General features: G+C 44.1%; 1 protein-coding gene across 1 annotated transcript in view; it reads right to left on the bottom strand.

Annotated features, from left to right (window-relative positions):
• The window catches only part of FIBCD1 (fibrinogen C domain containing 1), a 42,916-nt gene extending 39,924 nt beyond the window's left edge, over window positions 1-2,992 (bottom strand). The window contains exon 1 of the mRNA XM_020973565.2: window positions 2,516-2,992. Within this exon, the coding sequence (XP_020829224.2) occupies window positions 2,516-2,992 (477 nt within the window). The remainder of the gene's footprint in view (window positions 1-2,515) is intronic.
• Window positions 2,993-15,706: the final 12,714 nt, after the last annotated feature.

Here is a 15,706-nt window from a genome sequence, read left to right as displayed (position 1 = left end):
CCCCCTACCTCTGTCCTACTGTCCAAACCATAGAGCCCTCAACTGGGAACCCCTACTTATGCCTGTTGGTGCCCAACTTTGCCTCAATGCCATTAACTCCTCCCTCCCACTTTCTGCTTTCTTACTTCATTCCTCCTTCCTCCTCCTCTACCCCCTTCCCTGTCATACCTTATTCTCTCAAGGCCAGGCTCCACTTTCTTTACTCTGACATATTTATTATATTAATGTGTGAATGGCAGAAGGCTTTGGGAACACCTCAGAGATTTCCCTTCAAGTTCTTATGTATGTTAGGATGAGGGTCTTTTGGAGATGATACTAATTTGGTCTCCTTATCATATCAATTTGTATAAATTAAATAAAATAATAAGGATATTACTGAAGTCTCCAGTGCATTAGAGCTTTTGAAGACTATGCCAGTGGGGTGGTGGATGTTCAGGTAGTAAGCTGGAAAAGGTTGAGTGTGAGCTTTGCTGTCATTCTGGGACAAGCCTAGTCAAGGGGGGTGAGGCTCACCACAAGAAGGCTGGCCAAGAAGTGATGAGTGTTTTTCACCACAGCAACCCACAATGACCATCTACTAGGGCAGAAGAGGGGCTGCAGTCTTCATCAAGGGAAGAAGCATCCATACTGATAAAGTATTGAAAATAAGTAGTTAAAAATGGTTAAACAAATATAGATTAGGTTGCTGTAAAATCTTGTATCAGGTGGGAAAAAAATATGTATATTATGCAGCTCAATGGTGCAGTGGATAGAGTGCTGGCCCTGGAGTTAGGAAGTCCTGCGTTCAAATCCAGCCTCAGCTTACTAGCTATGTGATCATAGGCAAGTCACTTAACCTTTGTTTGCTTCAGTTTTCTCAACTGTATTATGGGGATAATAATAACACCTACCTTTCACGGTTGTTGTGAGGATCAAATGAGATAATATCTGGCAGGTATTTAACATAGTGCCTGGAACATAGTAGGTGCTTAACAAATGCTCGTTCCCCCTCTCCTTCCCTTTTCTTCCAACGAATAACATTACAAAATACTATCATTTCTTCTTTAAGAAGTTGCCAACACCAAAATTAGTGAGTTCTCAGTTTAAACTAACAAATTACTATAGTTGACACTAACAGTATAAACATGACTCTAATTAGTTTGAGAATCAATTATGCTATTTTAGTTGAAAATGGTGATATGCTGTCAGGAACATGAAAACATAGGTTGACAATACAAGTGTGTCCCCTTTAAGGAACTCCATGAAAGAAAATTCAAACTTGCAAAACTGAAAACACCAGGGAGTGATTACTTACATTATAAGAGGATTCAGAGCATTAAGAGCTACTGCCAACTGACAGTCCACCAGAAATAAAGATAAAGCATCTTTGAGATCAGAATATGAGTCGATAGGGAAAAAGGATCTGATTTACCAAACAAACTGTGACTTCTTTGAGGAGCGTAATTAACGTGTAAGGCAAAGCACACGTACATTCATAAAGAAGGGAGCCAGCTTGGAATCATTGACTAGGGCCAGTGGATGGACCGCTTTACACGCCTTGGTTGTTCAGTTATTGTGCATATTTCAGGCCACATGACCTGCTCAGAGTTCAAGGGAGTTGGTGATAGGTGGAGATTCCCGCTAAGAACTTCTGAGCATTCTCAGAGACTGGGTCTCCATTACCCTTATCAGCCACTCCAGGCAGGGGGATAATGAGCATCATTTCTCCAGTTGCAGCTTTCTTATGGAGAGAAAAAAAGTTAATTGCCCACAAATTGTTGGGTAATGAGACATCCTCATTTATCATTGTTTTCTTGCCCAAGGGGTGGAGGGGCAAGAAAATGGACAGAACAGCTTCGGTGCAGCTATCGGATGGTGAGGGGGAAAGTACCTTATGACCCTACAAGGCTTCTGAGTCACCAGAATCCAGTGGCCTAAGAGACAATATGATGCAGTGGAAAGAACACCAGATTGGGTGTCAGGAGGCCTGGATTCAGTGTCTTCCACTTGAAGCAGCTAGGTAGAACAGTAGATAGGGTATTGGACCTTAAGTCAGGAAGACCTGAGTTCAAATCCAGCTTTAGACACTTACTAGCTTTGTGACCTTGGACAAGTCACTTAACCCATCTGCCTCTGTCTCCTCAACTGCAATATGGGGATAATAACAGCACCTGCATCCCAGGGTTGTTGCGAGGATCAAATGAGATAATATTTGGAAAGCTCTTAGCACGGTGCCTGGCACACACTTAGTGCTTAATAAACGCATCCTTCCTTCCTTTCCATCCGTACAGTGGGCACAGAAGAATTTTATATCTAGTAGGGACATTAGAGGACTGAATCCTTTATTTTACAGAGGTGAAAAAGCAGGACCAGAGATGGAAAGTGACTTGCTCTGTTCCACACAGTGAGTCATCTGTTTTGCTAAGATTCCTCGAGCTATAACATTCCATGATGCTGTAGGTCCCCGAACAGCAGCACCAAGGCCATTCCTGCCTCCCCTGGAAGATGATTTGTGCAGGGAGGCTTCCCCTCCTACCTGAATGAGTCGGCCCTGTTCATTCTGCAGAGCATTCAGCCCTTGGCCCAGAGTGCCGTGACCCCTCTTGAGGCCCTCGCAGTCCTCCTGGAGCTCGGTGGCCTGGGCCAGAAGTTTGGGGACCTCATCAGCCAGGGTGGCCAGCAACGCCTGTTCCCGGCCCCCGGCAGCCCTGAACTCGGTTTCACGGTCTGTGAGGGCCTGAAGCACAGAGGCCTGGGCACCCTCTAGGCGGGCAAAGTTGTCTTCGTGGTCTGGGCATCGTGGGTCAATGAAGATGTTGATGCGGGAGCTGTCTGCCTTCTCAATGGTAACCAGGGCACTGTTGTCTTCATCAGGGTTGGTGCTGATGACGGGCGGGGGCTCTGTTACTGGCGTGTGATAGTGGTTCATGAAGAGGATGGCACCGGTGACTGTCAAAGCCAGCAGCACAGCGACAGACAGCAGTACGGTGCACAGGATGTAACCACAGCTCATGCGCTACAGAAAGAAAAGTGGACAAGGGGCGTGGGTAGGCAGAGAGAGAAAGAAAGACGTCAGACAATCAGTAAGGATGTGGAATGTCCCTTCCCAATTTTTCTTCCTGCCCATCTCTATCCTGGCCATTCTACATCTAGGATGTTACCAAGGTAGAAATTCTGGACCCTCAAGCCAAAACAGCAGAAAAAGATTCCCTCACTCAGTTCAGGCTTTTTTAATTGCAAAATCAATAGCCCTCCAGCAAGGCAGGAGCTGCTTAGGTGATATTTACACAGAAAGAGAAAGGAGGCTACAGAGACGGAATATTTCCTATATAGTATAACCAGGAGCTAGGAGATGCAGTCCTTGCCGTTAAGGACTTTCCAGTCTAGTTTAGGCAAACACAGAAGAGGCTTTGGGGTGCAGGGGAAAGAATTCTGCATTTGGAGTCAGGGGTTCTAATATCTAATTTCAAGAGCAGCTACTTAGGAGCTGGGGTAGCTGGGGCTTCTGGTCTGTGGCTCTCAGGTTTCTCATCTCTAGTATGAGGGGGGTGGATCTGATCACTTCTCGGATCCCCTCCAGCTTTAGATTCTAGGATCCCATGAAATGTTTTTAAGTAACATAAGACCAACATGATTGGTGCCAATTGTAGGGTAGGGGTTCAGAAGAGGGAGAGTTGGTTGTGTCTGGAGGGTCTTAGAAGGCTTCATGGAGGAGATGGACTGGAGACCAACCTTGGAGAATGGGTATTATTTGAATAGGTAGAAAAGAAAAGGGGGATCATTACAGGTGGGGAACATAAGCTTAGTGGGTCTTTTAGAGAGGTGAGCTGATAGGACTAAGTTCAATATGTGATGGAGCTATTGAGGACCCTGAAAACATTCTATACCGCCCTTCATTGAATCAGCAAACACTGGAGGAAGTAGAAAGCTGATGGGAAGCCTTCAGACAATGTGTGACTTTGGGGTTGATCTCTTGAAGACCTTTCAAGGGCTTCTAGCCTCGAAGTTTAGTTTCCAGAGCTTAAGGAACAGAAATGCTAACCACAGCCGCCTGTACTCTAAAATGTTTATTAACAGCACACAAACTATTGGTAGAGCATTCACACACACACACACACACACACACACACACACACACACACACACACGGATACAAAGAGATATGTATTTCCATTTCACTGCTACCCTTGGTCTCAGCCTTGTCCTGATTCTGGGAAATGAAGTTGCACACTTGGAGATTCACTCTATCCAGATTTGTAGACAGTGGCCCATGGAAGTTAGGATCTGTGAGGTTTTATATTGAGGTAGAAAAAGAGAAGCTAAAGACTTTTACAAATGTAGAAATGTAGGGTGAGAAGAGCCTAGGCATGTTTTAATACACTAATCATGAATAGGCCAGACAAGGGTAAACACAGGTTGGAAGAATGGTGTCATATGTATAATGGCAATAATATTGCTTTGTCTTCTCAATAGGCAGGGAAGGGGCTGGAAGGAAGGAGAGAATTTGGAACTTAAAATTTTTTAAAATGAATGTTAAAAAATGTTTAAATAAAAATTATAAACTTAAAAAAGAGCTTATGTGTCAGGGGCTATACCCACAGATTCATTCATTCTGTAGTTACTTCTATTTAGATCCTTCCTTCTCCCTCCGAAGGAAGGGGTCTGGCCTAATATATAGCAGTGGTTTCAAACTCAAATACAAGCAGGAGCCACTAATCCATACATAAGGATCCCTGTGGGTCATATATTAACTTAATTTTAAAAGGTAATATTATCTATGTTAATTGTATTTTTATTTATTTTGCTAAATATTTCCCAGTTACATTTTAATCTGGTTCAAGCTGCACTGGAGAGTGTCGTGGGCCACATGCAGCCTGCAGGCTATGTGTCTGACACCTCTGTCATATATATACATATATTTGTATGTATGGCAAACCACTCCAGTATCTTTGCCAAGAAAACCCCAAATGGGGTCACAAAAAGTTGGACATGACTGAAAAATGACTTAAATAGTGGAATAAGAGCCCTGGGCTTGGTGTCAGGAAACATAAATTCAAATCTTGGCTCCAACATTTACTAGCTCACTGACCTTTTCTAAGCCTCAGTTTCCTCTCTTGTAAAATGGAAATAATAATAAATAACAATAACAATATATTCTACCTAATTCACCGAGTTGCCAAGAAGTCATTTTGTAAACCCTAAAGTATACTATTATTAAGTGTCTCATTTTTTTATATATAAAATGGACATAGAAGAATTTAAGGGCCAGAAAGTACCTAAGAGATCATCTAGTCTCAATCCCTCATATGGATGAGTAAACTGAGGCCCAGGGGGCAGCTAGGTGGTGCAGTGAATACAGTGTTGGGCCTAGAGTTAAGAAGACTCATCTTCCTGAGTTCAAATCTGGCCTCAGAATCTTGTTAGCTGTGTGACCATGGGCAAGTCACTTAAACCTGTTTGCCTCAGTTTCCTCATCTATAAAATGAGCTGGAAAAGCAAATGGCAAAGCCCTCTGGTATCTTTGGCAAATGGGGTCGTGGAGAGTCAGACACAACTAAGATGAGTAAGCCACAAAACTGAGACACTGAGAAATGTGGTCTTTTCCCCAGTGTTGCATAGCACGTGTATTGGTCAATGTTCTAAAGTCAAAGGGTTCCATATCCTATACCAAGGAGTCTCCTTTGAGTTCAAATCTTGGTTTTGACACTGCGTGACTCTGGACAAGTCATTTGATACCTATGAGTTTCACAAGTATTTTGGGAGGGGAAAACCCATTTTGTAAACCTGGAAACACCCTAGAAATGTGCCTTGCATATAGTAGGTGCTTAATAAATGTTGGATTATAATCTGAATTCCCCACAAAATCAGATGAAGCTATATACCATTCTGTTTTCTGTGCAAGGGTGCCAAAGCCAGGAGGTCGAGTTTAGCTCCCCTGGGAAGCCTGGAAGAGAGTTTCAGGTGTTTTTTCTCTTCCCCCAACCCAAGCTGTGAACTCTGAAGTACCTCTTCCATCTGCCTTGCTACATCCCTCTTTCACTCCCCCTTTATTTTCCATTTCCATAAAGCTGACATAGCCAAGGGCTCTGGAGGTTAACACTCCCAATCAAATCACCCAGAAGGCTAGGAAGACAGGTCATCTAATAGTTCGTGGAAGGAAGGAACCCAGAGAGACAGGACTGTGAGAGAGCTATCATCCTAGCGAAAGAAACATCCCTTTCACCATTTGGCTCCATGTCTGCTGATAAAGCTAGGGGCAAGGACCTGGCAATATGGAAAAGGCATAGCCAGATTTATGGGCTGTTTCTCTGGGGATCTCAATATCTGACATGACCAAAACCTATCAAGCCAGAGATTTTGAGTCATAGAATAGGAAAAAAATTTTTTTAGAGCTAGAAGTGGTCTTGAAGATTGTATATTCTACCCCACTTCCCATTTTACAGATGGGGAAACTGAGGCCAAGCTAAAAGAAGTCATACTCTCCAGGTCACAATTTAGTTCATTTGTTAGTATCTACTGAACTCAAGGCTGTATTATATACTGGAGTTACAAAGACAAAAAAGGAAAAAGGTCCCTGCCCTGGGGATGCTTACATTCTATTTGGAAGATACATCTACAGAAATAAGCAAATACAACATAATTCCCATGAGCACTAACACTTGGTGTGGGGGGGAGTTACTGGTTTGGGGTGGCTCCTTCGAGAACCAAGTCCAGAATTTAGGGCTTCTGCCTCCAAAATCTTTCTATTATTATGCCATTGGGCCTCTCTTTGATTAATCTGAATTAAAACTATTTACTGAGTACCTATGAGAGACAGCACAATATAGTGAAAAGACCAATGAATCTGCAGTTGGAAGACCTGGGTTCAAATTCCACCTCAGATTCTTAGTAGTTATGTGACCCTTGGCAAGTTCCTTAACCTCTCTGAATACCTGTTTCCCCATCAGTAAAATGAACTTACTCCATAGGGTTGTGATGAGGATGGATTGAGATAGAAGCCTTAAATGTCAGTCATTACTATATGGTTAGCATTGTGCTCGGTGCTTTGGGGGATGAAAAGAAGCATAAGACAATATGCCTGATGCTAGGAAGCTTAGGGGATTTTATCAAGGAGGAGACACACAGTAAAGGATGATATAGAATTAAGCATCCACAAGGTTACAGGAGGAATTTCTTGACTGTGAGCTCCAGACTCAGACACCAGATACCAATGTGTGCTTGGCCTTGCTACCAATCTGGACCCCTCTTCCAAACCCTTTTGGATTATGTGGCATGGCGTGGAAAAGAGGCCAGGACTGCTTCTAGCAATTTATTCAAATCTGATCATGCCAGGCAGAGTGGGAATGAGTCACCCTCCCCCATCCCACCACTTCTGCACATGCCGAACAAGTTAACCGGTCTCCAATGTGCCAACCATTTGCTGAGGAATCCTACCCTGCCCTTTCCTCCACCCTTACTGCGTTGCCTGGCGTTCTCTGGGCAGCTGCTGTCCGTGGTCCTCCCTTCCTCCTCGCATTACACCGAAGGCAGGGCTTTCCCTGACCTATGCCAGAGCAATACCTCTCCAAAACCCCAAGGGAGCACGAGGCTGAGAGAGTCCCATGTGTTCAGAGACAAAGGACAACTTGGGTTTGAAAGCCAGATCCCAAGTGCTGCATCAGCAAAGCCTCCCTGTCATCCTCCCTGCCTTTCGGCCCTCTCCCCTCAGCACAAATCTGTTTGGAGCAGTACCTTTCCCAGAGCCACCCTTGCCCTGGGAATCTGATCATTTGGCTTTAAGGGTGCTCCTGCCAAGGGCCCAATCTGATCTAGGGAGACCAGATTGAAGTCCCTCCTCTGATTTACCACCCTTTGTAATCTGAGAGCCCCATCTCCTCATTCCTGATACTTGGCCCCTTGATAAAGAAAGAGGCAAATAAAGGGGTTCTGCAGAAATAGGTAGGAGTGGGATGATGGGAATTAAGTAGGCAGGAGGGGGGTAGTGCTGGGGACTAGAGATGAAAGAGGCTACTCAGCTTATAGGAGAATTAGTCTTCAGGGACCACCTTAAAGATAAAGTGCCATTCACTTTTATAGGCTGCCTTTTACGTGCGTTGCAAAGAAATCTGTCCAAGATAATAAGAGGGGCTTTCGCTGGAGAGCTACCTTTCCTGAGTTTGCTTTGGGCTTATGGTATATTAATTGAGGCCTTTGCCAAACCTTGCTGAGCTGAGCACACAGGCTGGGGGTGTTCTAAGCAGAGCAGCCCTTTGCAAATCTGGGCTCCCTGAGTTGGTGAGGGGGTGGGCTTATGGAAAAGCAGGAATTTCAATCAAAGTGTTACCAATAGGGGAAAGAACACCAGGGTGGGAAACAAGAAATCTGGGTCTTGATCCTGGCTTTGCCACCTACTTGATCTGTGTCACTTTATCTCTCTCAGCCTTAGTTATCCCATCTTAAAATGAGGCATTTGGACCACATGACCTTTGAGGTTCCCTTTCAACTTTGACATTCTCTAATTTTATAAAGGGATCTCTGATGGGGAGCTTTCTGGAACTGTGGCATATGTGAAGGAGAAATGTTTTTAGAGTAAGGATTATTTCTATTGTGCTCTGCATCGCAAAGTCTAGAGCACCCCCTTGTTATAAGACCAGCCTCTCTGTAGGTGCCTAGGAAGAGGGGATAATGCCTGAGTTCCAAGATTTGGGTTTGGAGCTGTGTCAATGAGACCAGAGCTATTGGTTAAGGAGAACTGTAACCATATTGGCTCATTTGGGGGCAGTTCCCCAATTAGGCAGCAGCCAGATCCCAGCCAAAAGGCTTCTTCTATCACCAATTGCTTCCAAGGCAGTGAGGAAGACTATGGGCAGCAGCCTAGAAATTCAGTAGCATTCATTCTTCTTCAAGTGTTTCCAGAATAGCAGAGACTTCTGGCAACCTATCCTGGGACCTTCTGGTATTTGGATCCGCAGAGGGGAAGGAGAAACAAAGGAGGATAGGTTGAGCTCTCTGGTAGCCCGGTGTCCCCTTCTCACTGGCTGACTGAGCTGTCGATCAGCATCATACAATGCCCAATTAAATCTGTCGTTGGCCTGACTGATGATGATCAACAGCTCAGTCAGCTGGTGATCCCGGTAAAAAGAAAGAATAGCGTTTCTTCTGGCGTTTGAATATGCCCCATAAACATTTCTCAAGTCCCATTCATACAAAATTCTTGCATTTTCTCCTGTGGGTAAGGTGGCTGGGGGAGGAGGCAGGGACAGAATGAAGCATGGCTATCTGGGGTGGGGGGAATCACAGAACAGAAATACCTAAACCTCATAGGTACTTAAACCTGTTCAGAAAAAGACAGTAAGCGGGCTGCCAGAATTGTCCACCAGGGGTGTGAGCAGAAAAGAGAGGAACGGTTTTGGCTCAGGGTCAGAAAGTCTGGATTGGTGAAGGTTTTGCATAACCCTCATCCCTTTAAAAATGACTTTCAACTGACCAGCCTGAATGTGTGCACCAACAGTGGGACTTTGCGATTTCAAGGCGGGACTGTGGCTAAGCCATAAGCCCCTTGAAAGCTTGGACTGTGTTTTATCTTCCTCTGGAAGCCTCCCCAGGCCTAGCCCAGGGCTTAACCTACAAGAGGTATTGAGTTGCTATTTGTTGATTATTACTGAAGATATAACCTAGTCCCAGATCTTGAAATGAGAAAAGCAAAGCCTGTGCTAGTTGGGTGTCAAGGGGAAACAAGATGAGATCTTGTTAGAGATCCACCGAGGACAGGTCCTGAGTCCTTGCTGAGAGGGCCCATCTTACTGGGTGACTTCGGTCTAGTAGGAAACTTACCCAGGACCCCAGCAGTGAAGGGAAGCTGCCAGGATCTGATGGAAACATTGAGGCCCTGAGAGGCTTGGGTGATATCCTCTCCACTACTTCCCTCTAAACAATAAAACCTAGGCATGTTTCTATCCTTTGTTCCTTTTTTAGCCAAGTCTGGGAGCTCAGCCGATCTATTCCCAAGGCTAGCATAAGAGCTGGGCCAGCAACCTCCTTTCTTTCCTGATGCTCCCTTCTCATCGCCCCTGGAAAGGATCTGAGTCTTGTCCTGATTGACAGATTACATCCCTTGAATGAAAGGATCATGAGGAGAAAACCTGTCTCCCTGTTCAGGGATGGGGCTCACCTAACAGCAGAGGAGTTGTGTTACCAAAGGGAGAAGGAAAAGAGGAAAGAAGAACAGGGATTTTGAGCCCACATTTTACTTTGTCTCTGCTTTTTCCCAAAATGCTGGAGTCAGATGAGAGGATAACTGTTTTTTTATAGAAAATTTGTCTTGTCTTGGGGAAAACCAAAGGGCAGGGCAAGTACAGAAACTGTGGGAAGTGCTCCAGGGTTGACACGGAATAGCTCATGGACTCCAGTGAGAGGATAGGGACAGAAAGAGGAAGAGAGCCTGCCTAGGACATCTCCCCTGTGTCCTGGCCTGAACACACCTTTCCTCCTGGGAAATAAGCAGGTCCAAGCTCATGAATTGTTCCTGATGTCAAGCAAATGGCTCTCGTTTGCATCACTGTGATACCACAACAAAAGAGAGTATGAAGGACCCCCTCCCCCTCAGAGAATCTTCATCCCCTCCCCTGTGATAGGCCAGCCACACAAAGGACAAAACTATGGATTGCTCCTTAAGTAAGAAGAATTGACCCTTGCCCCAATATTAAAAACCCAAAGAGTGATTCCCCCTGTCACAGCATCCCCTTCTCTTCCCAGTCCACTGTCATCATCATCATCACCATCATCTTAACTCTCCTAAATAGCGCTTTAAGATTTACAAAGCACTTTACAGATGTAATCTCATTTGATTCTCACCACAAGTGTGTGAGGTAGGTGTGATAATCATCCCTATTTTACAGGTGAAGAAACTGAGGCTCAGAAAGATTAAATGACTTACCCAGAGACACACAGCTAGTAAGTGTCTGAGGCAGGATTTTAACCCAGTGCTTCTTGACTCCAGGTCCAGCGTTCTATCCACTACACCACACTGCCTCTGTTAATGGAGAGAGTCATTTGGAATACCACATTTGGGCTCAGAAAGAAAGCTGGCCAACTAGCACATGTCCATGACTGAAGTACGTTAACCTTCCTGGGTGATATTTCTGACTCTAATGAGCTGTGTGACCTTGTGCAAGTCTTTTCCCCTTCTCTGGACTTCAAGTTCCTTATCAGGAAAATGAGGGGTCTGGACTTAGTAATATCTAATTTTGCTTCCAGCTTTAGAATTCTACGTTCAAAGCTTATTATATTGCTGAATGGATTAACAAATGAATATTCTAAGGCCCCTCCCAACTCTAACATTCTATGATTCAACTTCCATCAGCAACAAACACAGTGCTAGGGATATAGGTTGTATCTCAATAAATACATGGTGAATTGAGTTAAAACTCCACTAATAATAGAACAAAGAGAAACAGATTTATATTGGAGCATAAGAGATTTAGTCATGACCTCAGAAATGACTCATGAATGACAAATGGAGAGCAGTAGTATAATGTCAAGGGAAGTTCTAAATTCTCTAGGCCCAGGGGTTCAAACACAGGCCTGCAGGTTGCTTGTGGTCCACAACACTTATCTGTTTCCAGAGCCAGATTAAAGGGTAATTCAGAAATATTTAACAAAAGAAATAAAAATACAATAAGGCATAGATAATTGTTACATTTTAAAACTAAGTCAATATGTGGCCTGCAGGGATCTTTATGTACCTGTTAGTGGCTTTTTGAGTTTGATACACTGCTCTAGGGCAATTAGGTGGTGCAATTAACAGAGGACTGGGCTTGGAATCAGGAAAACTCAAATTCATGGGTTCAAATCCAGCCTCAGACACTTACTAGCTGTGTGACTCTTGGCAAGTTGCTTAATCCTGTTTGCCTCAGTTTCCTCATCTGTTAAATGAGCTGGAGAAGGAAGAAATGGCAAACCACTGTAGTATCTTTGCCAAGAAAACCCCAAATGGGGTCACGAAGAATAGAACATGGTAGAAATGAGTGAGCAGCAAACCCCTGCTCTAGGAGGTGGAGAGGGGGTAGGGAATTCTCCCACAAAGGATGGATAAATGACCATCTTGCCCTGAAATTGGGGGCAGGGGTGGGCTGATCAGAGGGCTAGGCTTACAAGGGCTACTCTTCTCTCTAGAGCCCTCACCCTTCCTTTCCCCATCCCTGTGCAATAGGTGGAAAACAGAAATCCTTTCATTTTTCAGACGGAGAAGCTGAGACGTAGAGAGGTTAAACAACTGTCCCAAGGTCACACAGTAAATGAGCAACAGAGAAGAGAACAGAGCCCAGGTCCCCTGCCACCCACAGGAGCGCTCCAGCCATTAGAGTCCAAGAAGCTTATTGGCAGTGGAGGGAGACTGGTGACTACCTTGAAAACCACATGACTTGAATCTATTGTGCCTTCCTTAGAAATTACATAACTTAGCTGGCTGACCCAGACCAGAGAGGTTTTTTTTTTTAAAGATCCATCTTTACTTTTCCTCATGTTTCTGCAAAAGCTGATTAGTGGTAGGCAAGATATAAATGAAAGTTTTATAAATCTTCAAGTGCTATATAAAATGTGAGCTGTTGTTATTATTAATAAAGTAACGTTGGCTGGAGGCATCAGAATAGAGTAGAAAACACTGGATTAGTAGTCAGAAGGTAGCAAGGAAACGGATTGTTTATTAAGCACCTACTACGTGCCAGGCACTGAGCTAAGCACCTTATAAATATTATCTCATTTGCTCCTCACAACAACCATAGGGGGTAGATGCTAATATTGCTCCCATTTTAAAAAAAACAGCTGAGGAAACTGAGGTATGCCAAGACTGTTATTTGCCTACGGTCACACAACTAGTAAATGTCTAAGACTGAATTTGAACTCAGGTCTTCCTGACTCCAGGCTCAGCACTCTATTGTACTACCTAGCTGTCTCTGCCAGGGTCAGAAGACATAGATTGTCATCTTGGCTTTGCCACTAACAAGCTATGTAGTCTTGAGCAAATCACTTCACTCCTTTGGGCCTTGATTTCTCCATTTGCAAAATGAGAATGTTCAGACAGATCAGACTGAGACAAAGAGGCAGAAACAATAGAGAGAAGAAAGGAGAGAAGAGAGGCAGAGACAAAGAAACAGAGACAGTGATACACAGAGAGGAGAGAGAGAAAGTGTTTGCTAAGTATTTAACCATGTACCTATGCTGATGATGTCTAAGGTCACTTGCACCTTTAACACTCTCTGATCTGTGTTTTAACACATTCTAGGACCCTTGTAGCTCTAATATTTTGTGGCAGGGAAATGCAAATAGGAAGTTAATGAACTCAGTGCCCAGTGGTGTTAAAGCTGGAACATCTGAGAGCTTTGCAATAGCCCAGGAATAAATACGAGAGAGAGAGAGAGAGAGAGAGAGAGAGAGAGAGAGAGAGAGAGAGAGAGAGAGAGAGAGAGAGAGAGAGAGAGAGAGAGGAACTAGACCTCCTGCCCATAAAACCATTATTACCAGTCTTGGCTAAACCAAGATTCCTAGAAGCTAAGGATCCCAGCTTTAGAAGGGACCCCAGAGGCCATCGAGTCTAACTCATATTTAAGCAGGAATCCTCACTGCAGTATCCCCAATAAATGGTCATCCAGTCTCTATTTGAAGATTTTTTAGAGATGGGGAAGTGGCCCATTTCCACTTTTAAACAACTCTAACTGTTACAAAGGTTTCTCCTACATTTAATCTAAATTGGCCTCAGCAACTTCCACTCATTGCCCCTGCCTCCTAGCCAGGTTTCCTGACACTCCTGAACACAGTAGCTCCCAGTGCTAACCTTGAGGGTGAGGACCAGAAGGAGACCTTAAACCTTCCAGTCATCTGCCTTCTTCTGCAGGGTTCCAACAGTCCATTAATACTCCACCTGGACTCCTTCACCAGCTGTTTATTCCTACCCCCTCATCTTCTCTCAGTGATACTGAAGCCCCAACTTCCCATTTCTAACCCCTTTCCCAGTCTGTCATTCCCATCCACCTCAACCCTATCCCTCCAATGTCCCACTCATATGTACCCATCCCTTCCAAGGTGCCCTCTGAAACTCTTGCTCTATAATTAACAAACTTCCTTCCTCTTCTTCTCCTATTTCTATCGTCTTCTGGCTCTCCTCTGGCTGACACTATATCCCTGGCAATGCTTTCCAGTACTGAATGAATACTTTCTTACAAGCCTCCTCTTCCTCTAACTTACTGGTCCCAATGAGGAAATTGCAATATTTCTTGCTTCCCGTTGCCACTTCTAGACTCCTCTTCCTCTTTGAGGTTCTCTCTATCCAAATTAATCACCCAGTCCAGACCCTGTTGGTCACTATCTACTGATCTTCCTTTCTCAATGTTGTTCAGCCCTTGGCTCACAATCTCACTTTCCATTCCAACTTCTGCCCTCATACTAAAGAATTTTAACATACCTGTTGATGGGCCCTCAAATACACTAACTTCACCTTTTTTTCAGCCTACTTAGATCCTAGGATCTACTCCACTTCACCTCCCTCATATTCTTGATCTTGCCATCACCCACAAGTGTTCCACTTCCATGCTCAAGAATTCCAAAATTCCTTTATCTGATCATAATCTTTTATTCTTTCACCTCTCTCAATGCCTTATTAATCCTAATTCTAGTCTTCATCCCCAGTGTGACTTGAAATCCTTCTACCCTTCAGGAGTTTCCCAGACCATCACTGATTCTCTGGCTCCATTCTTCCTTTCCCTTTCCAATCTCAACTCTCTGGTGAACCAGTTCAATTCTGCTTTACTTCCTACTCTCGAAGTGCCTTGGTCCTTATGCTATTACTATTCAAACTCCAACCCTAGTTTACTGCCAATACCTCCCACCTCTTGTTCAATATTACTGTGATAGGAAGAAAAAAGGTGGGCTAGGAATAGGCAAACAACTGGTGAAGGAGTTGAGGTTAACAAATTGCTGGATTCCTGCTGAAAACGGCAGATGATTGGAAGGTTCAAGTCCTCACCCTCAAAATTAGCACTGGGGGTTGCTGTGCTCCTGCTCATATGCTGACTGGGCCCACTACACATTTTTGTTACTTAATCTAAACTGGGTCCTCACTGAAGCACGACAATCCTTCTACCACTCCCTAACTGATTATCTATTTCACCCACTACAGCAGCTTTTCTAAACCTTATTATCATTTCTTTCCTCAGTATTCCCATAGCACCCTCTCTTTCCACTCTCTTATCTGAGCACCTACCTACCTCCCCTAATACTTCATTGAAAAGAAATTAAGGGCATTCACTTTGAGCTCCTTTCTCTCCCTTCTCTTTATATGACATCCCCCTAATAGAGCTCCCATTATCTCCTCCTTTGAGGTGGCCCTTCTCCTTGCCAAAGCCAATCCTTCTACATCTATCATTAATCCTATTCCTTCCCATCTTCTGTAGGAGATCACCTTCACCATCAACCCCTCTTTTTCTCTCTAATTTCAAACCCTCCCTATTTACTGCTCCTTCCTTTTAGCCTACAAAGAGGTCCAAGTATCTGCCATTCTTAAATAAAAATACACTTCCTAGAACCTACTATCCCTACTAGCTACTCTGCTATATCTCTCTTCCCCTTCTTATCTAAACTCTTTGGGGAAAAAAATCTATATCCAATATCTCCATTTCCTTTCCTCCCACTCTCTTCTTAATCCTCTGCAATCAGATTCCAACGTCATCATTCAACTGAAGCTACCTTCTCCAAA

Source organism: Phascolarctos cinereus, unplaced genomic scaffold (assembly GCF_003287225.1).
Source record: "Phascolarctos cinereus isolate Bilbo 61053 unplaced genomic scaffold, phaCin_HiC Scaffold_2;HRSCAF=192, whole genome shotgun sequence".
NCBI lineage: Eukaryota > Metazoa > Chordata > Mammalia > Diprotodontia > Phascolarctidae > Phascolarctos > Phascolarctos cinereus.
Note: the sequence above shows the minus strand (reverse complement) of the source record. Positions and strands in the feature narration are given on the sequence as shown.